At 37.4% G+C, this 27842-nt stretch overlaps 1 protein-coding gene across 7 annotated transcripts in view; it reads right to left on the bottom strand.

Moving 5' to 3' along the window:
- Positions 1–1974: 1974 nt before the first annotated feature.
- The window catches only part of ZDHHC14 (zDHHC palmitoyltransferase 14), a 114264-nt gene continuing 88396 nt past the window's right edge, over positions 1975–27842 (bottom strand). For 3 of the 7 annotated variants that reach the window (XM_074580488.1, XM_074580492.1, XM_074580489.1), the window contains 5 exons: positions 23987–24035; positions 18674–18776; positions 15671–15780; positions 12314–12416; positions 1975–3227 (listed from right to left, as the gene is read on the bottom strand). In XM_074580488.1, the coding sequence (XP_074436589.1) occupies positions 2826–3227; positions 12314–12416; positions 15671–15780; positions 18674–18776; positions 23987–24035 (767 nt within the window). In that variant the 3' untranslated portion in view covers positions 1975–2825. Of the gene's footprint in view, positions 3228–11637; positions 12417–15670; positions 15781–18673; positions 18777–23986; positions 24036–27842 lie in introns of all 7 variants that reach the window. The other 4 variants (XR_012586206.1, XR_012586207.1, XM_074580491.1 and 1 more) reach the window with 2 other exon arrangements.

Below are 27842 nucleotides of genomic sequence, written 5' to 3'. Positions count from 1 at the left end.
ATAGACGTAGTTCCGAAATCTTCCAGCAGATGTCCTCACAGGGCAGTCGTGTCAGGGAGGTTAGAGATGTCACCACTCCAAAAAGACCAAGATGGGAAGGAAAATAGACTTAAAATAAGGGTGACATAAATATATAGACAGACAAATTCAAAGTATTTCATTTATTCTCAAATGCCAAACTTAAAAACATAGGCAGCATGGGCTGTCATCTTAAAAAGCAAAAGAAAAAGTCACCTGAACAAGTACATAACTAGCACATCTGTTTGAAGTAGCAAATCTGTTTCCAGTTTGTCAGGTAATTCTTACACCTCACTTATAAACAAAACAGAAGGTTCAAAAAATGATGGTGAAAAGCATGAGCACAAGGAATACAGCATAAAGACTCTAATCCTGTCCTCCTCCCTTTGTTTCATGTAAAAACTGACGCTAATTTTATTGTGTGCACGGAGCTGAAGTGCGGCTTTCTGCACTACTCCCTGGTGGCAACGACATAGAAATGTTGTCATGAAGTTGGTATTCTTGGAAGCATAAAATCCCTCAGGTATTTCAGGGAGACTTAAAATAACAATTTCCTTAAAATAGCGATCCTCATCATTGCTGCTACAAGAAGAAAGGTTTGATACCACATTAAAAATATTTGATTCGCCCTTCTACGTACTGGGTAATGCATTCATAATTAGCTGCCCACAGACACTTAGGAGATAATGATTCAGTCAAGTACTGGTCTGCAAACTCAAAGCTGGGATTCTTTACCCAGGTCTATGAGACCAGTACCTCCAGCCCTCAATCCATTACCTGCTTTAATGCAGATGTTCACAGCTTCATACATGAGAAGCCACATCAGGGAAAGACGAAATCAAGAAGATGAGCATCACTGACTCTTCTTCAAAAGCAGACACAGAAATAAGTGCTGATACCTGGGACTTACTGGGAGACCAGCCAACTGGGACACATCAGTCACTACAGTTTGGCTGGTGGAAAGAACTCGAGACTGTCCCAGCTTCAGGAAAATGCTGGGAGGGTGGCTTGTCTGCCAGAGGTTCTTTGGTGGACCCAATTCGGCACTTACAGACAGAAAGCATTGCTATATTCTACACGCTGAATTACGTCAAAGCTAGCACCATCGATTACAGAAGCGGATTGCCTATGAAATCTTAAAGGAGTAGGGGTTTTGTCAGTATCTTGTCTGAAGCTTCAATAGCCTGGGTGACTGATTTTCTCCAGGCTGATTGTCCTCAATTTCAACAATGAAAGTAAAACCAAAAAGATTTTTAGCTTGGTGTCAGTGAACGACCATGGTGAACAGTACAGAACTGTTACATTTCTTAACTGGTGAACGCTTTCATGCCACAGAAGCACCAGATAAAGCACATTCTGCACTTAAGTTGTCCTGAGAAAAGAAGAATCCAGGTTCCACATCCCGAAAAGCATAGTAAATACAGTATTAAAGCTATTAAACTTTCTCATCTTAACTAAGGTTCTCTTGAGCTATCACAAAAAACAGTTATAAAAAACTCTTTAACCTTCTTGTTGTGCTTTATTAAAGAAAAAAAAAAAGAGCCCAGAAGAATTCTATGAAATCAAGATTGCCATTTAAAATATTAAAAGATAAATACAAATGAAGGATGATGACTGGGGGCAGCTACAGTCTATTGTTAACCATTGAAGATTACTTCACTAAGTTGTCTGTCTTTGTCTTGAATCTTAAGCCCCTCACCCTTTATCCATGTGATAAGGAACATAGAATTACAGTCCAAGCATATGCTAACTCTACTGTTTCCAAATAAAGACTTCTTATGGAAACAAATACACATCTCAAACAAAAGAATCGATGCTGAAGCAATCCTAATTGTTACCATAGCTCTGGTTTCATTATGTAAACATATTCCCGTCAAATCTTTACAAACTATGTCAACAAGTCCTGATTTCCCCAACTTTCCCCAGGAAAACTGTGCAAGGATAACTGTACACATGTCCAAGAAATAGAGGATGTCATTTTATTGGAGGTCCACAGGTAATTGTATCACATTAGGGAGTGGAAGAATCTCGTGGTATGGCACAACACAATACCTCACTCTAAACACTTAAACAGAAGGTTAAATGATATGCAACATGATCAAATCAGTAATTCTCCATCTTCTAGGCACCACTGATTAATTTAAAATAAACTTTAATAAATTGAAAAAATAATACAGTCCATTAATTTGTTTGTTGCACTGTCTTTAAATGAAACAGCACTTTGAAAGTCACAAATAAAAAAGCAGCACTTTCTCTTAATACCAACACCACTGTAACACATACTGTAGCGTGGCATGCAAATCCATATCTGCAGTCTTTTTTTTTTTTTGTATTAACAAATGGAATGGTAATTTTCTATCTCAAATATTAGTAGCATAACATGTAAGTGCAGATCATTCTGGCCACAAGTGTGGTAAGCCTTAACAAGTGTGTATTACAAGAGCATAGAACACAGAGCATGACACTTACACCCAAAAATCTCTCTCTTTTGTACTGTACATGGTGTTTGTTACAGGCTGACTTCCAACTTGCTGTACCCAAGCTTCAGGAAACAAGATCATTAACCATTTCCGGTTTTGCTTAAAAATAAAATGCAGTCACCATTCAAAGCACAACCATTAACAACCTGGTCAAAAAATGCCATGGCTCCATTGAAAAAATAACTTGTCTGTTTAGTAGACTCCATTATGTGATAAAGTTTCCATTATAGGCGTGTTACGAAGTCTTACAGTGGTACTGCAGCGTCATTCCTGTTAAGTAGATTTGTACAGACACCAAGAAACGGTGCAGTGTTCAAAGAAAGCTGTTCAAACTGAGCTAAGCTTCACGAGACCACGTACTGAGTCTTCATGCAATGAATCCTGGCTGGCTAGACTCAGGACGTGCATTGTATGGCTGTGTGTAATAGGGCTTCCGCTTGGCAGCATCCCAGGGGGTGACGGAGCTTCTTCAGGAGTGAGAAACTGATGACCTTCGTGTTCCTCTTTTAAAGGTATCATGTCTGTCAAACCTGTATCTGATGTGAGATTTGGCATAGAAGATGGTGGTGTTGGTTGCCCTAGAGTTAGAGTTGCACAAGGCCCACTGATAGTAGTCTTTCCTGGCAAAGGTAGCTCTTCGCTAGTTATGCTTGGCTCACTCTGTAGTAGGGGGGTGGCAGCGGCCTGCAAAACGAATTTAGTGCTCTGAATGCACTGATCTTGGTCACACTGTAGAATGGAAGGGTGTCAAAATCATATAAGGCAAACAAAACAGAGAAAAAGGGGAGAATATGGACAAAAAGGTATGGAAAAGAATGGGATGTGAAGAGAAAAAAAGAAAGCCATTAGTATCATTCCATGGTTAGCCACCCAAAAATCCCATTGCATGCTGCCCAAAAAAAAAAGAGAAGAAAAAAGCATGCATTACTGAGCCAGCGTGTTGGTTCACTATCAATCAAAGCAAATTATGATAAACATTTACAGTGTTCACTTGAAGGTTTTTGGAAACCTTTAAAACAGTATTTGGTGAGTACTGTAATTCAAATGTGTTGCTTATTCTTGTTCAGGACCATTTGGGAAGTCTAGCTGCACAGTCCATGTGTAACTAACTCCATCGGGCACCTCAAAACCTTTCCAACTCCAGGTGAGGCGAATCACTTCCACACTACTCATTTTAACCTAGAGTAGCTGGCAGTTCAGAGAGAGGCCCAAAGGCACAATCCAAGGATCTTTCCAAGTTCAAACACACTAGGCAAGTGTCTTTTTTTAAATTGGTCTTCACATGTAGGAATTAAGGTGCTACAGAAGTTTTCCAGAACAAGAATTCCTGTGATGTAGGTGGTTTTATAAAGATATAGCTGGAAATACAGCCTCTATGACCAAAAATTCCACACCCCACACCCCCCCAATATAATACATTACATATACAGTATATTCTAGAGAATATACTACACTGTACTCAATACTCTAGAGCAGTGTAGAAATTAGGCAGCACTGCAGATGCATTAATTTGATATCAACTTCCATGATTTTTAGGCTGTTTATTGACTAATTTAGTCTTGACAATGTGAAGAATCAAGGTACAAAACACAAGTTTTCTGGCAAGCACTTTCACAATAACACGCCAAATTCATCATCATATAAATCCAATTAAGCTCAGTGAATATTACCAGGAACGCTTTTGGCTCGACATCATTCCTGCAAATTGTTTATACAAAATTATCATTCATTCCTTGAGAAGACAGGTAGGTGTCTCAATAATACCCAGCTAAGCTAAGCAGGTAGTACACCTACCGCCACGTTAAATTTCTTTAGCACAAACTGACATGATTTTTGAGAGTTTCCAAAGACAATATATATTTAAATTCATAGTTTGATCAGTTATAACATCTGCAGATTTTTAAAATCCTGTTAGATTCACTTGCCATACTACTGTTCTGCCGTGCAAGAGAAACACTACACTCAATGAAAGCAACTATAAATCCAATGCAGCAAGGAAAACATGTAAGCACGCAAGCAGAACAGAAAAATATATCCAGAGGTAAGACAGGCCTATTCACTGTTATTATGTCAAGGATTCTGTTAAAGCAGACTGACTTTTTGATCTATATCAAATTACTGAAAGACATTACAAATCCAACAGCTGTTCAAGATAATCCTGGTCACAACCATTGCTAGTAACATTACAGCAATTCCCTAAAAAGCCCGTTCGAGTTTAATAAGACACTGTGATATACTCTACACAAACTCATGGAAATACTTTTGCTTCCTTTCCTGTATGACAAAACCCATCACTGTGAATGCTTCCTCTGATATTTTCAGGTCCTCCAATTCCACCACTGAATGATGGACGCACACACATTCCACTCAGACAGTGGGCAAGCAGACTGCTTGGTCACAGTAGATAGGTAATATTTTAAACATGTCTAAGTGGTTTAGGACTCCCAGACCAACTACTTTTTGACAGGCGGAAGTCTGATCTGTATTCACTAATATATTTTCCAACACTTCTGCTGTCAGAAAGATAACTTCCTCTTACATAAATTGAGTTCATATATGTTGCAATCATTTCCCCCCCCCCCAAAATGACGAACAGCCCCAGCAAAGAACTGAAGTGGTCCCATATCATTTCACAGGGATTACTCACAGGCTCAAAGCCAAAACCTTGCATAAGTACCTTACTAAGAAAAGAACCATCAGCATCTTTTAAAGTCAAGCTTTCAATTAGTAATTCAGTGTGAATAACTCATTCTTGATTAACACACTGTAATTCACGCCTGTTTATTTCAATTAAACTATAGCCCTTCAACCAACCTTACTATGCAGACCTTAAAAATCTGTTAACTGAATTTTCAAACTTCAAAAAGACGAACAAAAGCCATCTTCTCTGAAAAGCAGTAGCCAAAGAGCATGCTAATTAACACAGGAATGCCTATAACCACTGGGGTACATTGAAAACAAATAATGTTAGCAGCTGACTGATTGCTTTAGAGAAGCTTCAGCACCGATCTTCAAAAGGAAATCATTAGTGTGTTCCAGGCACTACAAGTAACAGTTTTAAATGAACTGAAGGTAATTTACTTGAACTCATTGTATAGTCTGAACTCATTTTCTTCTTACCAAACTCTAGTGCATTTCAACTGAATCCATAGCAAAAAGATAAAGTAGCCTCATAAAGCTCCATTAAACCGAGCATTATAAAACTTTTTCAGGTGCTGTCTATCTCTTCTTCATTTTCCATGCACTTGTCACTTCCCTAAAGCCTTTCCCTCTTATTCAGATGCATTTCAGGCTTTCTTTTTTTTTTTTTTTTTTTTTGTCCTATTAAACAGTGATCAACATGAAATATCTTAGGAAAATTCAGGCTGTAAACAGCTTTCAAAAGTGACTAGAGTGGGGTTAATACTAGAAAAGGCAGATGTGTGTTCAACAAAGCTCTCAAAACATCTGATAAAACCAACACATACTATACAGGTGGACTATTCTTGAGTCTAAACAGCCAACACGAAACTAAACAAGGAAATCAGATCCGTTTATAGGGCGAGCATGGAGGTTTTTCCTTGATTCCATATTTCACTCTTAACCAAATGAAATTTAGGGCCAAAAGTCTTAACGGCTATTAATCACATGAATTATTCAAAGCCAGCATTTCAAATGAAATAAAAAAGCCTATGACTGTAACAAAAAGCAAGCCAAGCACTGGAATCTAAATAGCTAAAAATCTACTGTAGAAATTATTCTATCAGTACCTTCTTACTTCAGATCTACTGATTTTATTCCACTTAAAATTTCCACTGTTTCAGAGGAACAGCAGATTCTGAAGGCAAAATAAGTTTAATAAGTTCTACAAGTACAGAAATTCAATTATATATGTGCATAGAATTTTTTAGTCATCTCTATTTATTTTCACAATAAAAGGCACAAATTAAAGCAAATTAGACAAAACCTAAAATTCTGTGTTTATTTCACAAATAATAAATACAAACGACTAAGGAAACAATATTTTTCTTTTTTTTTTCTGAAGAAAATCTGACTTTTTTCTAAGCTACACAAAATTTACATGTTAACATAGATGATGTACATGGCAATACATTGTTCACATTTCTAATGCCAAAGCCAGAGATGATTTACTTTGAACTTTAAATTAACTTTGTTAAAAATTTTCTAAACACTAGTAACATTAAAGAATTACAGTTCTCAGAAGATGGAGAAAAGAAGGTTGTATTATCTCAGCATCTCTGAATACAGTACAAACACCAAAAAGTTTGGAGGAGACTGACAGCACTGAATGACGGTGCTATGAAGTAACAGAAAGGATGCTGAGATACCATACCAGATGGATACAGTAGATGGGTAAAGACTAGAGGGATGGAGCTGTATAACTATCCCCAACAGCTGTAGGATTTCACATTCAAAATCACGGTATTGCAGATACTGTGCAACAATTGAGCCACAAAACCCACCAAAAGTCAACGGCTCCACTAGCAAGTAGTACAGTGCGCCTGGAGCAGATCTATGAAGACAAAACGCTTCTGAAGCCACAGGGCTTCAGAATCCCTCTTCCAGGGATTTTACTTCAGACTAGCTACTGTTTGTTCTTATGGACTGAATGCCCGTGAATGGTTAAAGCATGTTGGGTACGTTCTGGGAGCCCATCTTCTGAAAGAAATCTAGTCCATGTGCTCTGATACTGCTCCGCAACGTGAACAAAAATGCAGTAAATATGCACAATCAAAAGGATTGCTTCTAAAACATACCTCAACCCAAAGCAAAATGCTGAATTTGATTTACTGTATGTGTCCTTAGCCCATTCTAACTGTGAAGTAAAATGCTTTCATGAAAAACCTCTATCAACCTTGACTGTAGTAATGTTGACTCCATAAGAGCCCTAAGTTCTGTTTTGGGCAATGATAAATTATATTTGTGGAGTCTGACAGTAAAGATACAAGGAAACACACTCGTCCAACTCCCTGCAAAGTGGGGCTCCTATCCTTGCTGATCCTCTTACTGTCATGATAGAAATACTTACTCCTAATAACGAGAATATGAAAAGCAAAGGAAAAAGTGTTGAGAACTAATGTTCCCTGCATCAGCTAGATTCCTGTTTCCAGATCAGTGCTAGAAATACTGATGTGAACATTCGGGAGAGGACTTTCCAATGACTGTTGGACACGCCTATTACGGTTCCTACAATTTTCAGTAGTACGTATAAGTAAGAAAACAAACACCCTAACTAAAGAATTTGCATCCAGGAAAGGAAAGGGAGAAATGGAAATAAGGGAATCTGGCACACAAGGAACTACCTAAGCACTGAAGAAGAAATGCCTAGGAATGCAGGAATACAAGTGATTTTCTTGAAAACAAAGAAATAAACCTGTCCTGACACAGAGGCCGATACAAGTAAAAATCTATCACTTTATAAGGCATTAGAGAATTCCTAGAGACATCATAGTAAAAATCAACCAAACTTATTCCTCTAAAAAAAGTGCATGGAGTGAGATAGATTCTGTGTTTCTTTATAACGGATTACTAAAGAATAAAATACCCTGTAACAAAATTCAAGAATCAACTCAGGCTTTGTAGAGAAAGCTAAGTACTACAGAAGTGCAGATCCAGGTAACAGTAGTTTATGGGTTTATGGTGAAATAAGAACTTTTTTTCAGAATAAAAAGAAAATAAACCTTAAAATGAAAGAGAAAAAAAGAATAAAATACAGAGAAAATTATGCTTTCATAATGGGTCAGATACTGCGTTTCATGCAAAAAAAATTTCTTAAGAATAAGAAGAGAGACACTTGGTCAATCTAACTAATGAAGAGCTTGTAAAAACAATCAGCTGTAAAATGAAATAGGGAAACACTTTGGAAATATCAGATCTACAGATCATGAGCTCAAAGTGACCATGTTTGTCACATGGCTAAGGTTATTAAGAAGCTGGCTAATGAATTTACTAGGTTAATTAGGAATTATATTGGAAAAAAGATTAAAAACACTGGAAATGTACCAGGAAAAAAAAAATTATACATGTTCCCAGCCTTTCAAAAAAAGTAAATACAACTTCAGCTCTTAGTAATAGAAGGGAGATACTAAGGAGAGAACAGGAGAAAACACTCTTTTATAAAGATCCAGAAAAAAATAAAATCACAGTATGGATCTATGAAGCACTCATTATAGCAACAACCCTGACTGCCTGAGATTGTGACAAACTGAGTCACTAGCATGAGTAGGGTAGCTCCTATGTGAAATACTCAGAGTCTCAAAGGCAAAATCACCACAAAAGCTGTTAAATACAAAAATAGTGCCCCAGAAATGGTATCCTGAATAAGAGATAATGTATTGCACTGAAAACAAGTGTCTGGGAAATTTAAACTTAACCTGATATTTATTTTGAACTTAAATGCAAAAATGATGCTATGCTAAGAGACGTAGTAAAATAAATGAAAGCAAAAATATAATACCAAGCAACCTACAGACATTTAAAGAATGACAAAAGGCTAGTTGGGTGAGGCACAAGAATTCTATTTAGAAAGACACAAGTCACTGAGTAAAATATCTGAGGGAAGGAAATAAAAGGAAAGGAAAGAGGGAAGGAATAAGAGAAGAAAAGCGTGAGAAAAGATGCTCATTAAAATCCTCCCTGAATATCCATGGGCAGAAGAGACATTTTAGCACGCAATACGGATAAGTAGTAGAATGTCTAGACACTAATATTCAATGTAGAGATAAGAAGATGTAATGCATTTTGGAATAAAATCCAAGGAGACACACCATAAAGGTGTACTGGAACACACTTCAGATTTCTAAGAAGTTATTTCCCGTACTCAGAATTGTTAAACTTGCTAAAATAGTGTAATTATCTCTGATGACATCTAAATGGCTAAAGCTTTGCCTTTTAAAAAGTATTTATGAACTAAGACTATGATCTACACACGGTCTTAAGTCAAGGAATTTCGCTTTGCCTGTCATTATCTGAAACCATAATAATATAAGCTGCAGTACTAGATACATCCCCTTCAACCTTGCCAGTCCTTTGTGGTCTACCTGCCTCAGCTCCAAGAAAGCATTTTTCATTTTATGCCTCTGCCTTTTTCCCAGAAGCTATGCAAACTTCCAGAAAGGAAGACTGAAACATATTCCGTTATTTGCCTAACCTTTGTCAGTGAAGACAGGAGGTAAAAAGGAAACATTTTCTTCCATAAAGACTTTCCCTCTACTGTTTTCTTTCCACTGGAGTCCTGAGCTTGAGCCAAAAGGAAAGGAAATTTTGATGTTTGCATCTGAACTTCTAGCAGGGGGGATTCTAAAGAATCTTGCAGAGATTCCTCCTCTAAAAAAAACAACCAAGAAACCAACCAACCAAACAAAAAATAATCAAACAACGGAATGCTGCATGCTTTGTTTTACTTCTGCCATAAAGTGTATTCCACTGCCTTTCACTCGAGAAGCTTCTGTGGCCCTTTTCAGGGGAGAACACGCGAATGGCTGGTGTTCCCAGTGCTCCTGTTCCTAAAGTACTTCTTCAGAATCTAAGATTGTGTACTGGGAAGAAAGTTGAGAGAAACAGACAATGCAAAGCCTGGAAAAGTACTAGGGGTCACTTCATGGGAAAAAGCGTTTAAATATAACGATGAAGTCTTACTTGATTATTTCTGTCTAAATTTAAATCAGAACAGGAAATCTGGTAACTGAAGAGAATGGCTGAAAACAACTAAGCTAGCAGTAAGGTGAATTAATTTTGGTACAAAAGAAAGAAAGTCTGTTATGTGGATGAGACCGAGATCTTAACTGTGAAATTGGGAAATCAGTTTTGTTGTTTGCTCCTTTATGAGACAGGAGATCTGTCAGAGTCTACTGAGAAGAACAAAAATGTTGACCTTAGAACACAGAAAGAGGGAAATGTGAAACAAGACCAAATCAGAGGCAAACTTACGTCCCACTCCATTTTGCCAGCAGGAAATTAACTTATGATTTCTTATGCTTCAAACAACTCAGGAAAGAACGCAAGATTTTAAATAGGGAAAATAGTCCTAGAGAGACCAGGAAACTAAGCAGGTCTTTAACAGTTTGCAACAAAACTCAAGGGAGAAATTTAATGCTGATAGCCAGCTGCCAAGGGAAGCCAATTGGTCCTGGATACAGACCAAGAATAATACCCTGAGAAAAATGGCATCACAATCTTAAAGATATTCCTCCATACCAAACACAACGTATTACACTTTTCAAGCTTTTTCTGAGAGATCATTTTCAGGAATGAAAACTGCACATTTTCAAGTGACTCTGATAACTGTTAAAGAACTCAACCCTTTCCCAACTCAAGTAGTGTGATGTTCTAGGATATAAGAAGTTCAAATCCTTGAAGAATTTGAGTCATTACAGATATTACACTCTAAAATTGTAACAGCTACCTGTTTGACTTAAAGTAATACCATAACTGATTTCTCCATTTCTAGAGATAAATTTAGTCAATTTTCTATCAAACTGGCACAAGATTTTCCCATTAATATCTAGCAATAATGATAGCGTCTTCTTACAATACAGGTATAATTCTTATAACGTTAAGATAATTTACTGCCAGTGACTTACTGTGGGTTAATGATCCTCACAAATAAGATGCCTTGACAGAGTCAGAAAGTTTGCTAACCCCTGAAAGATCATGCTATTTCTAAGATTTGCTTTCTCTCTTTTTTTTTTTTTAAGCCCCTTTTGTCTTTTCAGAGTTACATTTTTATTTCTTTTTTTGAGTAAAATTTGCATGGAGCATTGCCTAGTTCTGCACAACTGTACCTCACAGAAGACTCAGAGTTAATACTGTGTCTCTAATACATTTTCTCATGAAGGAGACTAACAAATCTTCTATGTAATCCTCAAAACAGTAACTAAAAACAGCTTAGGAACTACAGCAAAATTTTTATACCAGTTTATGAGTGACACTAAAACTAATCTGTCTGGGAAGAGTGAGTCTTTTTTTCTTTTGTTCAAAAGAAAGGCTGAATTATGTCAGAAGGCCTTCTGGTCACCTCTTTTTTGGCAGAGGGAGGGTGTCCATAACTCATGGCTTCTTTGACAAAGTCTTATAACCCACATAATATGAAGATATGTGGACAACAATTCAGAAATAGGCACATATGTAAGATGCTTGCCTTTGGAAAAAGATCTCTTTCCAGTTATTCTTTTCTTCTTGGCACTGGAAATCCTATCTTCCATTATGATAGCCAATGCTACCAGCAAAAAACAAGGTAAAAACTATTGGCACGGTCTCAAAGATGTTTAAAAGCTTTTGTTGTAACAATCCGGTTGTCATTTTTTGATCATTGGAGTTCAGTGTCCTCCTGCTCTTCCTTCAACACACTTCTCCCCTAGAAACTCCTCTTTGTTCATCTTTGCTTTTGAAAACACATTAGTCTATGCAAAACCGCAGTGTACAAGCAAAGAAGGAAATAAGAGTATGAAGAAAGTGCCATACAAAATAACAATTAGCTTGAAAATGATGAACCAGAGCAAGTCCATGATACTTGAATATTCCAGTTCAAAACACAGCAGGTGTCAACAGTACAAGTCAAAATGCCAGTATATTCAATAAATCAACAGTGTAGAAAAGCCTCTCTTTTTTAGAATCCATGAGCAATAACTATTATACTGTGTGAAACATACATTAAAAAGAGCCTTGGGGTTTTTTCTTTACTGTTAATAAACCAGTCATTCCACCCAGAGTGTCAGCTGTATCCAGTTAGTTATTACTTGATTAGTTCATATGAAAGTGGAGAAGGAAAACATTCACAGGAATCTCGATGAACAACACTATGGGATGATTCCTACCATGTTGCTCTGAGATTGTGTGGCCCCGTACATAGTAATGCCATTTGATGGTCCTGCTAATTGCGGTGTATCCGGTTGTATAAATCCTCTTCTGTCAATTAAGCTAGGGAATAATCAAAACAAAGAAAAAAAGGGTTTGAGATATTTCTGAGCAATAACTACCTCCTCTCAATAAAAAGAGAAAAAATTTCTGTTATACAACAGACCGTAATACCTCACTAATACCTTCCAATGTCCCCTTTTATTCAACTGAAGTGCAAGACTTCATTTCTACTTATCAGCAAGGTAATTGTTTCCTTGCAATACTACCCACCATATAGTCATACGTACTGCTACTTTTCTTTATTTTTATCATAGACAAAAGATTTAGAAGCTGACCAGCAGATATGACAAAACCAAGAATTTTAAACCACATGTGTGAAAATAAATTACAGAACTCACTAGTGCATTTTGAATCAGTGTCTATTTTGAAGCTTTTCTTACCAGTTTCCACGTCATAATTAGAGCTACTTAATCCCAAAATTAAGAAAGAAAGAAAGAAAGAAAGAAAGAAAGAAAGAAAGAAAGAAAGAAAGAAAGAAAGAAAGAAAGAAAGAAAGAAAGAAAGAAAGAAAGAAAGAAAGAAAGAAAGAAAGAAAGAAAGAAAGAAAGAAAGAAAGAAAGAAAGAAAGAAAGAAAGAAAGAAAGAGAGAGAGAGAGAGAGAGGAAGTTCTGTTTAGACAACTTACTTGCCAGGTGCTTCATGACAGCTACCTAACACTGCTCATAGTGCTCCACTATTCTCACCAGTGATGCACTTATAGATGGAAATCAGAAATTTTAAGAAAATGTTTTGTGGAAAAAATAAAAATAAGTAAAAATTCCACATAAGATTATAAAAAAAAATAGAATGGAACCGTCTGACTGAGCAAAAGATTTTGCTAAAATTCCACATCCAATTTTACTCTCAATTTGAGAACTATAAACCACACTTAGATTCTGGTAAGTTAATTATCATAAAAAGCTGAATGTACAGACTGAAGTACTATATTCTACACGTGTATGAGCTCATATCGCTTCCATACAAAAACACCAAAAAGGCTTTTCTACCATTTATGCTTCAATTCATTCAAAGGGTTGCAGTTTTTTTAAATTATATGTGGCTTTCAACAATAGTTCCACATGTTTTTAAGCATAGGCCAAAATGTTTTTTTCCTGTGCACCTGAACAATGTTACTTCCCATCTGGAAAACTACAAATTTTACCACAGGATATCAAATTTTAACTGGAGGGTTTACAGTTCCTGTTACTAAGACAAAATGACAGAAACATCTTAAAATGCCTGAGAGCTGAAGTCGGCACAGAGCTGGTTTTATTTGCTGATTTCTGGGACCTATAAAATTGCTAAGGGTCAAGATGGGTTCAATTTTAAAAGATAAGAACAGGATGTTTGGAAAAACAAAGGCATTTCCCCTCTCAAAAGTCAATGAAGTCTCCGCCAGTTTAAGCTCTTCTCATGAAGGTCTGGAGAACAGGCTTTTATGCATCTTCAAAACACTTTGAAATCCACCTGAGATTACAAACTGCCATATGGAAAGTGCTCCTTTAAAAATCAGATGCTTTAAAATAGTTATATCATATCAGCTGTAAAATATCAGAACACTAGTTAGACCTATGCTGACAGCTATGGATCAAACTTAGATTTGAAAGTTACTGTTCAGGCAAAATACATTCCGAATTTGGTAGCACAGGTTTAAAAATGAGAAACATGATTTTAACAGAAGTGAGAAAAATTTGGATTATTTACAAATCCTCTCTTAATCTGCGTTCCATTCTCAGAGGCACATGAACATTTTGAATTTGAAGCTGTCATTGCTGCTAAACAACTTAACCAGAATTCAAGGAAAAAAATAATATCTAGTGACTTGGGACACAGCTGAGATTAAAAGTAAAAAAGATCAAGGTTATAATTTACATTTTATACTTAGTAAATTTTTACTGTTAGACACAAAATATCTCCCTGCAGAAACTCTACATACACCTTGGCATCTAAATGAGTTATGTTGCTACCTGAAATTTAGGAAAAAATGTACAAACTCTGTTAAAACACAGGAGCCAATGTTAGCCTAGTCTATTGTGTGCTGCTACTGTATCAGCCTAAGTTGACATTTTAAATGCTGAGAAACAATATATAGTCTTAATAAAGATTTCCATTTGGAGTTAAACAAAACGGCAGAATTACAGGGTTGGCTTCAGGCACTATCCATACAGGCAGGAAGCAGAAACAGGGTTACTCTTTCTCACCACAGGGATTACAGTGTTAACCCAGTATGTGGAAATCTTAACTCAGTTGTCTCCTCCTCAGGAAAAGATGTCAGTCCCTCCTGTTGAACTTTGACTGCTCGTAGAAGAACCACCTCTGATATTCGTAACAGGAAAGACAGAAATCCCATTTCCAATGAAACACCTTAGCCACTGGACTATAAAGTCATTTACTTTCTTTCTTCTCAGCAGTTTAGATTCATAACTACATAATTCCAGATAAAGCAAAACAGCTTCAACCAATGAGCATGCCACAAAAATAATCTGCAAGATGTCAGTCACTTTCTACAAAGGAACAGGATCTCTATTGTACATACAGTATGCGTACATACAGTATGGAGTAAGAAGAGAATTGTGTCTTTGATGCTGCCAGTTTTATTTCTCTAGGCTCAGCTCTGTCTTACATTTTGTTCAAGCTGAAAAGCCATCTGCAACCTTGAATATACAAATATTTTGGATTTCAAAAGTGAAAATGTATACAGCAAAAATTAATCCATTAAGGTTTCTCTGGAATTTCTTTGGTGTAAGACCACCAAATTGAGTTTAATGTATAAATGTTAACAGTAGCACGAATAAAGAAAAAATACTGTCCATTTAAATAAAACAGTTCAGAGCAAAAAGACAAAAATGAACAATTATCAAAGTAGTTGTAGAATTAAGGTTCTTAAGCTCTCCTAAACACATACCACATCTGTCAGATATGTGTAAGAGTTTAATAAACTTTCAAATTTCCCATCACGCAACAGCTAACTACTAGGAATTTTTTATTGCTAGAAGTTATTAACTGCAGTGGCATAAGTTCAAACAACAGATAAACAAGTCTATTTTCATTTCAGATGTCAATTTTAAATATTTGGATTTGATCACTAACTTAGTTTAACCACAATTTACCAACTTATCTCTTTACTACTGAAGAAAAACTTAATTAAAGCTTCTAATGGACAGTAAAACAAAACTTTATTTCTGTTGAGTAAACTCAAGCAATTAGAGAAAATATTTTTTTCATCAATAATCACATGGCTTCATTTATACTAACAATACTTTTGATACTCTTACCTTGGAGAGAGGGGCCCACAGAGTGCAGCACAGCAATTGGTAAAGATGTTGCCATAACTGTATGGATTATAGTTTTCTTTACCTCTTTTATTTGACCATGATCCTTTAATCTGAAGAGATATGAACAAGATGTACCACATATAATACAATACAGAAAATGGCGGAGACACATTCAGGGTTACCAAAGCAGCAACATGCTACTTCCATCAGAGGCAGACCAGAAAAGAAAACACGATCCCACCCTCCAAACAGCTTAGAGCTTTGGGCTGTTATGAAAGGCTGGACCCTAAAATCTTACAAGCAAGCCCAAGCTTTACCTCCACAGATTTTGACAACCCAAAATCTCAAAGGACCGATACACTGACATTTGATTTGCATGGTGAGGTTTTGGTAGCAGGGGGGCTACAGGGGTGGATTCTGTGAGAAGCTGCTAGAAGCTTCTCCTATGTCCAATAGAGCCAATGCCACCAGCTCCAAGAGAGACCTGCCACTGGCCAAGGCTGAGATCACTGGCGACGGGGATAGTGCCTCTGGAGTAATGTATTTAAGAAGGTTGCTGTGCAGCATGAGCAGCAGCCAAAAGAGAGGAATGACAGTGAGAGCAACACCTCTGCAGACACCAAGGTCAGTGAGGAAGGAGGGCAAGGAGGTGCTCCAGGCACCAAAGCAGAGATTCCTTTGCAGCCCCTGGGAAGACCATGGTGAGGCAGGCTGTCCTCCTGCATTCCATGGAGGTTAATGGTGGAGCAAATATCCACCTGCAGCCCATGGAGGACACCACACCAGAGCAGGTGGATGCCTGAAGGAGGCTGTGACCCTGTGGGAAGGCTGTGCTGGAGCAGGCTCCTGGCAGGACCCCGTGGAGAGAGGAGCCCATGTTGGAGCAAGTTTGCTGGCAGGACTTGTGACCCCTCAGGAGACCCACACTGGAGCAGTCTCTTCCTGAAGGACTGCACCCTGTGGAAGGGACCCACGCTGGAGCAGTTTGTGAGGAACTGCAGCCTGTGGGAAGGACTCACATTGGAGAAGTTCATGGAGGACTGTCTCCAGTGGGAGGGCCCCTGTGCTGGAGCAGGGGAAGAGCGTGAGGAGTCCTCCCTCCTGAGGAGGAAGGAGCGGCAGAGACAATGAGAGATGAACTGACTGCAACCCCCCTTCCCCATCCCCGTGTGCCACCCCGGGGGAGGAGATAGAGAAAATTGGGAGTGAAGTTGAGCCCAGAAGAAGAGAGGGCTGGGGAGAAGGTGTTTTTAAGATTCAGTTTTATTTCTCATTATCCTACTCTGATTTTGCTTGGTAATACATTAAAGTAATTTCCCCGAGTCGAGTCTGTCTTGCCTGTGATGATAACTGGTGAGTGATCTCTCCCTCTCCTTATCTCAACCCACGAGCCTTTCGCTATATTCTCTGTTCCCTGTCCAGCTAAGGAGAGGGAGTGATAGAGTGGCTTGGTGGGCACCTGGCATCCTACCACTTCACAGTAGGAATTCCACCTTCTACACATAATAGTCTAAGCTTAATTTGACAAATATCATGGTATGTTCTACAGAAGAGGTTCAATTGCAACATAGCATTAAAGCCAGCAATAGAGCACTTCTCCATACTCTTGGGTAAGTTCTCAAGCTGTGCAATACCACACAAGTATTACCTTCCCTAATGCCCACAAATGGCTCTAAAATATTGTGAAGCAAGTGCAGTCATTACGCCCATATTATGTTTTCTTTTAGCAGTCTTGCTTTTCTGTTTGTGATATACTTGAGAGCCTGAGTAAAACGTCTTCTGTATTCAACTGGAAACGCATGCTTTAAATGAAATTATCGAACGGTTTCCTTGAAATTCAAAAATGTTACACTGCTGCAGTTCCCACCTATTTGACTTTCAACAACCCAGAAGAGACATTTATTTGATGGAAGGGGGGATAGTGAAACCACATTGGGTCCATGTAGAGAGACAATGTTGGCCTTAAACCTAATAACTGAGGAATCCCAGAGTATCCCATCTTTCTTACTAATGAGGCAGATTTTTTCAAAGTCAGGCTACTTGCTTGGATACTTGATGCTGAGGCACAATTCATTCTGAGCCTGCTTGGTAAGTTTTTTCTGGTTGATTGGTATTTATTGTAAAATTTATAGTTTTAACTGTCATCTTAAAAAATAACAAAACCTGTGTTTGACAGTCCCAAAGATGCTACTTTTACATTTGCTAGATACCTTTGAAAACAAGTACAACAGAAAATTACAATAAAATAATTTTAAACTTGCAGTGATTTGTTAGATTAATTGCTAAATTCCAACAAGCTTTCTGTATCATTAGCTATCTCGCTATTTTTATTTTCTCCTTTCATTCATTTTGTATTTCTCCTTTTTGTTAAGGAAGGACACATGAAGCTTCCACACACAGCTGAACATAATTTCACACTAAAACAATGGAAACCTATGTGCAAAATAGGACAACAGTAGAAATGAGAAAGTTGACCTTTAAATTAATAATATATCTTTTTCCAGAGGTTTTAGATCTCAAACTGCCAAAGAAATTTCAAACGAAAAAATAAAGGATAAAATTTTTGTTTTGAGACTTCAACATACTTTGCAAATGTTATAGTAAGAAATTTTTTAGTCAAAAAATATTTAGGACTCTCAGTGAAAAAGAAATACTGAAAAATATTTACTAATTTTCTACTGTATAAAATATAGTTGTTTCTTTGTTTCCTCTCTTCTATATTTTCCTATGTCAAGATACAGGTCCTGTGGGTATAAATGATAATGGACATACTACGTAACCAGCATGTCTTCAAACCACAACAAATAGTGTCCAAAAGAAATCTTTTGATATTTCGAGTCAAGGATGACCAGGTTACTTCCTTCTTTCCTACTGAGACACTCAAAAAATTATGCAAGCAGGTATGACGTCTCCAAGAATAAAAGAAAAGCTACATATATTTAGAATTAATCATCTCCTCCTACTATTTAGAAACATATATGTATAAATATACTATGAACTTACATCTTCATTTGTTGTTTGATTGGAGCTGATCAAATACGTGTGAAAACCTGAGAGGCCAACAATGGACCATACTGAGAAAAAACACACCACAGCTTCCAGCACAGTAATTGAAAGTCAAGGAAATATATATTAAAAAATATTATATTCAATAACAACCAGTTACAATCACAAAATTCAGGGTTGTCAACTTATAGTCCACAAGTCTCTTGAGATCTCTGGGGTACTTCGAAGGGGTCAGCAAAAATTAAACTCAGAAAACCAAACCCATTGTCAGTAACCTTTAGTGTACAGGCCACTGAATATCACCTACACCAGCAAATATTTAAGGGTCTGCAGATTTGTAAAAGGCCAGAAACTACTGATGAGTGGTTCTGATTTTAATTGATGAAATTCCAATTTTCATGTTCACCCTATAAAAGTCATTACACTTGTATTAAGACAGGTAAATTGATAATTAACAGTAAATAACTCCTCTGATTGGGTGAGGGGAAGACCAAACACAAGGGAAGGGAGGTAACCCAAGGCTAGCTGAATAGTAAAGATTGAACAGACACGTTTGTACGAATATTTAGTGCACAATGGAAGTCTTGACCCAGGACTAAGGGTTCTAGATCTGTACTCATACATACAGCAACAACAACAACTGAACAAACTGCATCTCAGTCATATGTTCTAACTGCTAGACTCTTGTCTGTCTTCTGTTACTGAAGTTAAGATGCTGATAGGGATCCTAATACTAGTGTCAAATTGCACTGGTCCAAGTAAAATACAAAGTCCACTTGCTCTCTCAAGTCCCTCTAATAGCTGGATATAGTTTACATTACAACTGTGGGGGCGCCTGAATGGCCCAGCCTTTGCAAATGGCACAGACAACAACTTTGGTTAAGGCTGTTAACAGTTGGGGTGGGGTTGAATACTCAAAACATATCAGCATTCGCCCAAATCTTATCACGTTAAAAAGGAAGACTATCAGCTCCCAACTCACTGTGCTGCTATTAAACAGTAGCTGAGAAATTACAAGAAGTCTTTTTGAAGGAGGCATCATCCCAAAGCGTAAGAAAAACATGAAAAATGGCAGAAGGAAACCTGAAGTGGGAATAGCAGCAGTCAAAACTTGGTTTGGTACAGCCACAAGTCATTCTGCTGGCATCTGCCTAGCCCAAACAGAGCACCCTCACTGTAAAACACTGTTAGTAGTCTGCATACAGACAGCAGACTGCCAGTATGGGGTGCAACGTATAGGGACTTGCACCTGAGGTACACATATGTGAGCTCGTGGGGTGCTTTCTCTCCTGTGTCTTGTAGGGAGCAGCACAGGTACACATAGAGCAAGAGCACCCAGGCCTCCAAGAGGGTAGCAAAGGTGGGCACATGCACGTGTGTGTGCACCACTAGGACTTTTGGGGGTTTAGTTACATAATTTGTTTAGACATTTGTAGGTGTTGATTAACATTTCTTAAGTGTCTAATACAGCCATTTATCTTTTCTGTTACTGATATTGATCCTGAATATATAATTATCCAGCAATCAATGATCATTAACGCATGTCGTGTCATTAATCATCATTGTGCCATTAATCATCAGTGTCATTAATGAATCAATAAACAGCTTGAATGCTGATCGGGTTTGAATGACATGAACTGAGTGGTTTTGCACTGCAAGACCAACCTTTATCTTTTCTGATTTCCCCCAACTGCAACAGAAACAGATGAAAAGCACAGAATTACATTCCTCACAGTAGTACAAAAGTTAAAAAACAGACTGCACTGTCAGGTTGTCTGTCCTTGCATCTTTCACTCATTTTCTTTTTTCACCTTTCAAACTACCTGTGTTTTCACTCCTTATAAACTGCATAACCCAAATGCCATAAAGAAGTAACCAGCCTTTAAAAAGTGAGATTGGTATAGCAAGAAAGTCAGTTAGCACTCAGTGTTGCTTACTTACTACAGTTTATATCATTCCTTTAACTCTAAATAAGTTGTCATCTCAGCAATAAGACAATAAAGTTGCTTTTAAACTTTATATAGTCAAGCATAAAGAGCAACTTTCTACAGAAGGCTTCCTGACATAGTTTTTTATTTATATATATTTTTATTTACACACAATAGCCGAACTCAGAATACACCTGCTTCGAGACTGTTATTTTCTACAACACTTCAGTAATAATTTTTTTCTAGGGAACATGAATCAATAGCAGAAAAGGTTTTGGTTCCTAGAAAAACAGATATAATAAATCAGTAGGAACAAGGCAATGGAAAAAGAATAGGATAAAAATAATTTGTATATTAACCATATGCCAACCTTTAGTGAAGTCAGTTTCCAAGACAACATAACTCAAAATATTCCAGAACAAGGACACAGCCTTAAAACATATGAAAACATCCTTATCACTGAATCTATTAATAGAAGAGAAATATGACAGCTCCTTATCATTATACAGACACACACACTGGAAAATGCACGGATGGACTTAAGTATTTGCGATAAATAATCCTAATATTAGTTAACAGTGAACAGCCTTGTATTGTAGGTCTGCTCTCACTTAATGAATTGGCAAATACCTGCATTGTCTGAATAACTTCCCCTAGAACCTACTTCGCTCAGAGTAGTTTAAAAGCCAAGAAAGAGCCATTTGCATTCTGAGCAAATCTGCTCCAAAAGCAGCAGGATGACCAAAGTGCGTCGCTGAGCAGCATGTTCACCACTCTCTCCTTCTCATCTCCTCCTCAAACTCTGTGGAGTCAAACCAATACAAGAAGGGAACTCAGTCGACGGCGCAACAGCCACAGCTAAAGCAAGGAGAGCGAGAGAGAACGGCTGAAGAAGCAGATAGCTGTTAGCAGAGGGTTCAGAAAGGTGTAAAAGAAGGAAACAGCCCAAAACCATCATGCATAATACAAGTCTGCCTAACTGGGCCTTGGGAGGGTAGAAATCGTATGGAAGGCTGTAGATGAGTACTGTTGGGTAGAATCTACACACCAAAACTAAGAGGAAGAATCACCAGGTCAGAAAAGGGGAACCTGAGAGGGAGAAGGGCTCCCTGCAACCTCATTAGATGACTGAGCACGCCACTAACAGGATGTTCCTCGCCATGATTACACTCAGGAGGGTCCTGAAAAGTGAGTTTCTCCCTCCACATGGCAATTCCTAGTGACAAAAAATGGAATTCCTTTCAGTTCAAGACCTCTTTCAGTTCCCCACCGAAAACTTCTTTCCCCAGGAAAGCGCCTTCTTTCAGTTCACCACACCAAGATCCAAAAAGATCTCTAGAATTGGCAGGGGTGGTTTATCTTAGATTAACATGACTCCATTAATTAAACATGAGTCTATTAATTAAAAGCCAAACACAGAAAAAAGCAATATATTCTCAACATAAAGTATAGCTTAGTAGCATAATATGGTATAACGCTCCCTCGGTTTCTCACACAGGGTTGTTAGCAAGAGAGAAATGGCAATGTTCTCTGTGCCCAAATTGACTGGCTTGCTCCAAAGCAGCATTCCCAATACTATTTTGACAATTTAACTTTTTACTGTTAGGAATTGTAACCCAGCTATTAAATTGCCGATCATATCACCGTCAAACCCAGCCGCGTCTACAAGATGTGCTACTGAGCCTTTCGAAGTAGCACATCTCCAAATACAAATTATGAATAAGCAGCCCATTGTTCCTATACAAGGATCCTCAAATGCATAATCAATTACCTTTTGATTTGAGGACAACTGAAAGCTACTCTCAGTTTGAAAATAGTTTTAAAGCATCATCTATTGTAAGAAGTGATTATAATTGTTTTAATTGGAAGCTTTGTTGTGCTATTTGAAACTGTGTGCTTTGGAAAATTATTTGTACAAAAAAAAAAATATCTGAACGGTGGTTTTGTTTAAAAAGGAAGTTTACAGCCTAGTTACTCTACCTGATAAACACACACACACACATTGTATCTGCAGAACTTTGAGAATTTGACGCTTGGAAAAACTACCTGGAAAGAGAGGTCTGTCTTTATGGACAACTATGAATGACAGAGTAAAGAGTTTTTTCTTCCTACTCTTCTGTGGAAAAGAGCAAACCTTGTGAGGCACAACAGAAAAGACTTTTCCTCGGCACAAGCATGGGAAAGAATTCTTTTTATAGTATCTTTGTGAGAGATGCAAACTGCTTATTCAGACACAAACAATTCAATAGACATACATAAGGAGCAGGAAGCTTACAGTCTGTACAGAAATGTAAGGAAGAAACCAAACAGAAGTTATATCAGCTTCCCATTTTTCCATTATTTTAGCTGCTTTCTGACAGAAGGAGCCTTTTTCGTTCTCATTGGAAAATATACAGAAAGCTCCCACGAATTGATAAAAAGAATACGGAGTATTCAAAGAACAGAACCATAGAATGGTTTGGGTTGGAAGGGACCTTTAAAGATCATCTAGTCCAACCTCCCTGACGTGGACAGGGACACCTTTCACTGAACCAGGTTACTCAAAGCCCCATCCAACCTGACTTTGAACACTTCCAGGGATGGGGCATCCACGACATCTCTGGGCAACCTGTTCCAGTGTCTCAACACCCTCATTGTAAAAGCTTTCTGTTATAGCCAACCTAAATCTACCCTCTTTCACTTTAAAACTACTGTTGCCCCGTGTCCTGTCACTACAGGCCCTGGTAAAAAGTCTCTCCACGTCTTTCTTATGAGCTCCCTTTGTGTATCAAAAGACCACAATGAGGTGTCCCCAGAGTCTTCTCTTCTCCAGGCTGAAGAACAATAGTAGTCCCTGTGTATGCATGTGTATACTTTATGTAACTTAACAGAAGTTAATACTTGAAAATGACTTCTCTAAAAATAGTAAATCAACATAAGAATACTTTCAGGAGTTGAACTCTTCAGAGACAGTTTATGGTTTCAGTTGTTCCACAATCCACTTTTTCTATCCTGACAAGAATCAGCCATTTTGGATACTTTCCGTTCTAAAAGCAGAATAATTATTGAATATTTTAAATGAAACCACAGCATGGGTATAGTCTGAGGTACATATATGAATTCCATCACAAATATAGGGAGCATATTTCCATCACGCATAGAAACTACAGACCTTTGTCAGAGTACTACTCTGCAAAAGATGAAGAATAAAAACCACCCCAGGCTACAATCTCTTTCCTACCTCCAACATGTGGTGGTGAGAAATCTTATTGTTCAGGAAGTGATGAAGTCATTAACTGAAAGTCCCAAATGCACATATCCAGCAACAGCAAGAAAAGAAACAAAAAGCATCTCACATGTTATTTTGCAACAAGATTTATAATTTGTTTCAGTGAAAGGATATCTTGCAGGACTGTCCTTCAGGGCGTTGAGGAACCCTGTTTGTTGAGAACCTGTAGAAATAGAACCCAAAATTACCAGCTGAGTAAAAAAGTGGACTACAGGCTGTTTTCACCATAGTTAACACAATTAATATTTGAAGATCAACTGAATAATCATAGAACAGGTTTACTAACATGAATCTGAGAATATGTTGCTCAGCAGCAACATCAGAAAAAAAACCTAGGGTAAGTTATCAGTTCTAACATCTGCAGGATATTTTCTCAGTCGTACCAAATTGATGCATGCATACTTTCCCATGAACAAGGTTTCTGATTATCCCTGTCCTTTTCAGACCTAGTATGGAAACAAAAAATTATAAGCCACTTTTTCATTTTGAAATATTATTTTTCAAAGCAACTTTTTGACTTGGAAAAGTTATTCTATACACACAGATTCTCAACTTTCCCTCCTTTTTTCTCTAGACTATAATCCTGCTCCTACTGCACCTGTACAGAAGGTTTTGCTAATTGGTGCTTGCTGCCTGTGGGCAAATAAGACAATATCTACTAGCTGAAAAGAGCTCAAGAGCAGCATGATCCAATGAACTGGAGATGCAGAAGCATCCACTGGGGTTCTACAGCCATGAGATATTAATCAAAAAGGATAATTTGACAATTTGCGGATTGCAACAAGTTAATTAGTTTGTAGAAACTGACTCAATGTCACATAGCTACAGGCACACAGTTTGGTTTGTATTTTACTTTATAATGGAAACAATTTCAATGCATCAGGTCGAAAGCCTTTGCCACAGCAAAAATTTTCCCCTTAGCTAAATTCATCTGAAGATTTGCATGAAGAAAGAAGAATCTTGTCTTTAAAACAAAACAGAAATACATATGTGTGTGTATACACATATATACATTCTCTAAATCTGCCTGATCAATTTTACTGTTTGCCATTAAAAAAAGGGAAAGGTACTTACCTTTTATTTCTGAGCCTTTTCAGACTCTCACAACTGGTTCTTAGCCTCAAGGCACAAGACTAATGAAACTTCCCCTCCCTTCTTATTATTTTTAGGATCCTTAATGGCAATGGCAGCAGGTAGGTGCGATCTCTATTCCCTACTGCTGGTCACACTTTTCCAAGCAGTTCCCAAATACATCAGAAGGGGAAGGTTCCTCACTGTAACAAACAGTTGAAATACTGATGCCTCAGACAGAGCTGAGTAGCTGTGAAGACAGGCATTACTACTGAAAACGTGTTAAGCTTGGGGAGATGGAAGAAAAACTTGCAAGACAGTATCTTTAAATTATCTGATTTACAAATTCATTTTATCATCTTTGATAATATTATGTGCGCATGTTATTAATCCTGGAAAGGGCAAATTTCCAATGAATGCCTCAGAAGCCCACAGAAAACAAAAAGTTAAGATATATCTCATATCTCATCACCACTTAGGCCCACCAAAAATTATAAAAATGCTAGCTTACAAGATGTATTAAAAATCATATAAATTTCAAAAATTTGTCTAAATCAAGGGACATTTCAAAACAAAACAGGTTTCCTATGTAATCAACAAGGCCAGAGACGGAACTACCCTAACAAGACAAACCAAAAAGGAACTTTTTTAAATTATCTTTTTATTTTTTTAACGTTAAAGCCTACGAGTTGCTATAAATATCCCTCCGTCCCCTCCTAAGTGAATACTGTTAGAAGTCATACAGTCTAACATAGGGTATCTAGAATAAAGTGTTGCTGAAGGTAATCCTGCTAGGACTGTCTTTGGAAAAGCTAAGAACAGGGTTTGACTGAGTCAGCAGGACTTCCTCTAGAATCAAGACTTTTGCCAGGACTTATGGAAACACATAGGAATGATTTTGAAACACTGCAGGAAGATCATAGTCCCAGGTCTAAAAATGGAGACTTTATTTAGACACACCAACACAAAGCAGTCTATGCCAAGGGCAAAGGTTCAGATTAAGTAACTGAGAATCCTGCTTACTGTTACCATCAGCTGAAGAACTGCAGAGCTGCAAAGCAGAACAAAAGTGGTTGAGCGGTAACTATGAGCAAGGTAGATATGAAGATGTCTATAAGCATGGTAGGCACAGACAGTGGAGTGATTGATATGATAAAAACACCTTATTTGTAAAGATCTCTTTTTTTGAATGCAGTCAAGATTAGAGTAGGTAAATTTGAAAGCTGGGCTTCAAACTCAAATGTAGCAAATAACATTGAGGAACTAATCACAATTCATACCTGCTCCCATTGCCTTTGAGGACCAATCAATCTTCAGAACTAAGGAGGTTTTTTCCTGTCTCATCTGAGGTACATAAACCTCATTATCAAGAATATTTTACAGCTGATACACTTGGACCATTCAACATTTAACATTTACTATGCATTATCTGTAACACCTACACAATGCTAAAGTGCTGCTCAGCCACACAGAGGCACAATTCATTTCTCTGATCTTTGGCTAATTCATACTTAGAATTAGATATGGACACTGTGAAGTTAAAATCCACTGGATAAGTCTACTTGACATACAGAACACGAAATACTGGCATAATATTGGTAATTCATATGCTGAAAACTAAAGAAAAAAGCACTGTAGTCTTTGTGAAATAAAGGTAGTCTAGCTTCAAAAGTAGCTTTACATTGTCAGACTGGTAACATTTTCATCTACTGAATTCTAAGAAACCAAGATGACAGAAAAAAGTCCATGCCCAAATAAATGTCAAGGATTTACGTATTAATGGAAAGTGTTCTCTTTCCAATAATTACTTTTCCCTTTTAAAACAATATGTACATCTTTTCTTTCCTCTTTCAACTGGTATCAGAAATGCTGTATCTGTCAGTGAGAACAACTTGTCGATCCAGAATCACTCAAAATTAAGTGCCCCTAGTTCTAGCCTGTGTGCTACGTTTCTGAGCTATAGGAGAGCCGCTCAGTGCTTTTATCCTTCTTTTGTGAAGCACAAATAAGAGCAGGAGTTCTGCTTTTTAAAATACACATTTTCCATGCACAGTGTAAGCAATTTAGGAAATTGAGCACAATCTGGCATATTTTTCAGTAAAACAGTCTCTAAATATTGCCCTTGTCAAGTTAGCTTTATAAATGTGTTATAAACTGACATTATTAATATCAAGTTTCCATTGTAATACAGAATCCAAAGAAATAAAAAGATCACATTTCCAAAATTATTCCAGAAATACCATTCGAGGCAACACCCTATGTAATTAGTGAAAAGATAGAACACTCTTAAGCTTCCTAGTGATAGGGGGTTAAAAAAACCCCACAACATACAAAAGGTCTTTAAAGACAAAGTCATTTAACCTACCACCATAAATTAAAACATCATCATCATATAGGAGCTAACAAAATTTGTTAGGTGTGTGGAAAAAACAAAAGCCAGTACTCAAGAGTCTTGAAAATACCCTCCTGTAACCCAATCCAGAATACAAATAAAAAACAAACTCATGACTATTCAGTTTCCTATAGCTTATCTGATTCACTCCGTTATGAACTGGTTGTTCTCAGAATGCCTATGCAAATGAAAGTAACTTGTGTTCAAAATAGGGTAGAGAAAGATGTAAAACTAAACAGCAAACAACAGAAAGTGTAAAATAGCTCCAATCTATTTCCTAGTAATTGGCTTGTTTGTTTAGATGGCAAGTGAGCCATGCTTACAGTTAAAAAAGCACACAGAAGTTCTTTGGGAAAATGATCCTATCTGTATATTTAGACATACAGACTGTGTGCTGCTTTTCCAATAAATCAGCCATAAAAGGACAAAAATTTAAGAAAATTAACACTGTATTAAGATAAAGCCAGCACTAGATCAATGACTACCATGACCAGGGTCTGCTAGAAA

This window comes from Larus michahellis, chromosome 3, assembly GCF_964199755.1.
Source record: "Larus michahellis chromosome 3, bLarMic1.1, whole genome shotgun sequence".
NCBI lineage: Eukaryota > Metazoa > Chordata > Aves > Charadriiformes > Laridae > Larus > Larus michahellis.
The sequence above is the reverse complement of the archived record's forward strand: the minus strand, read 5'-3'. Positions and strand labels throughout refer to the sequence as shown.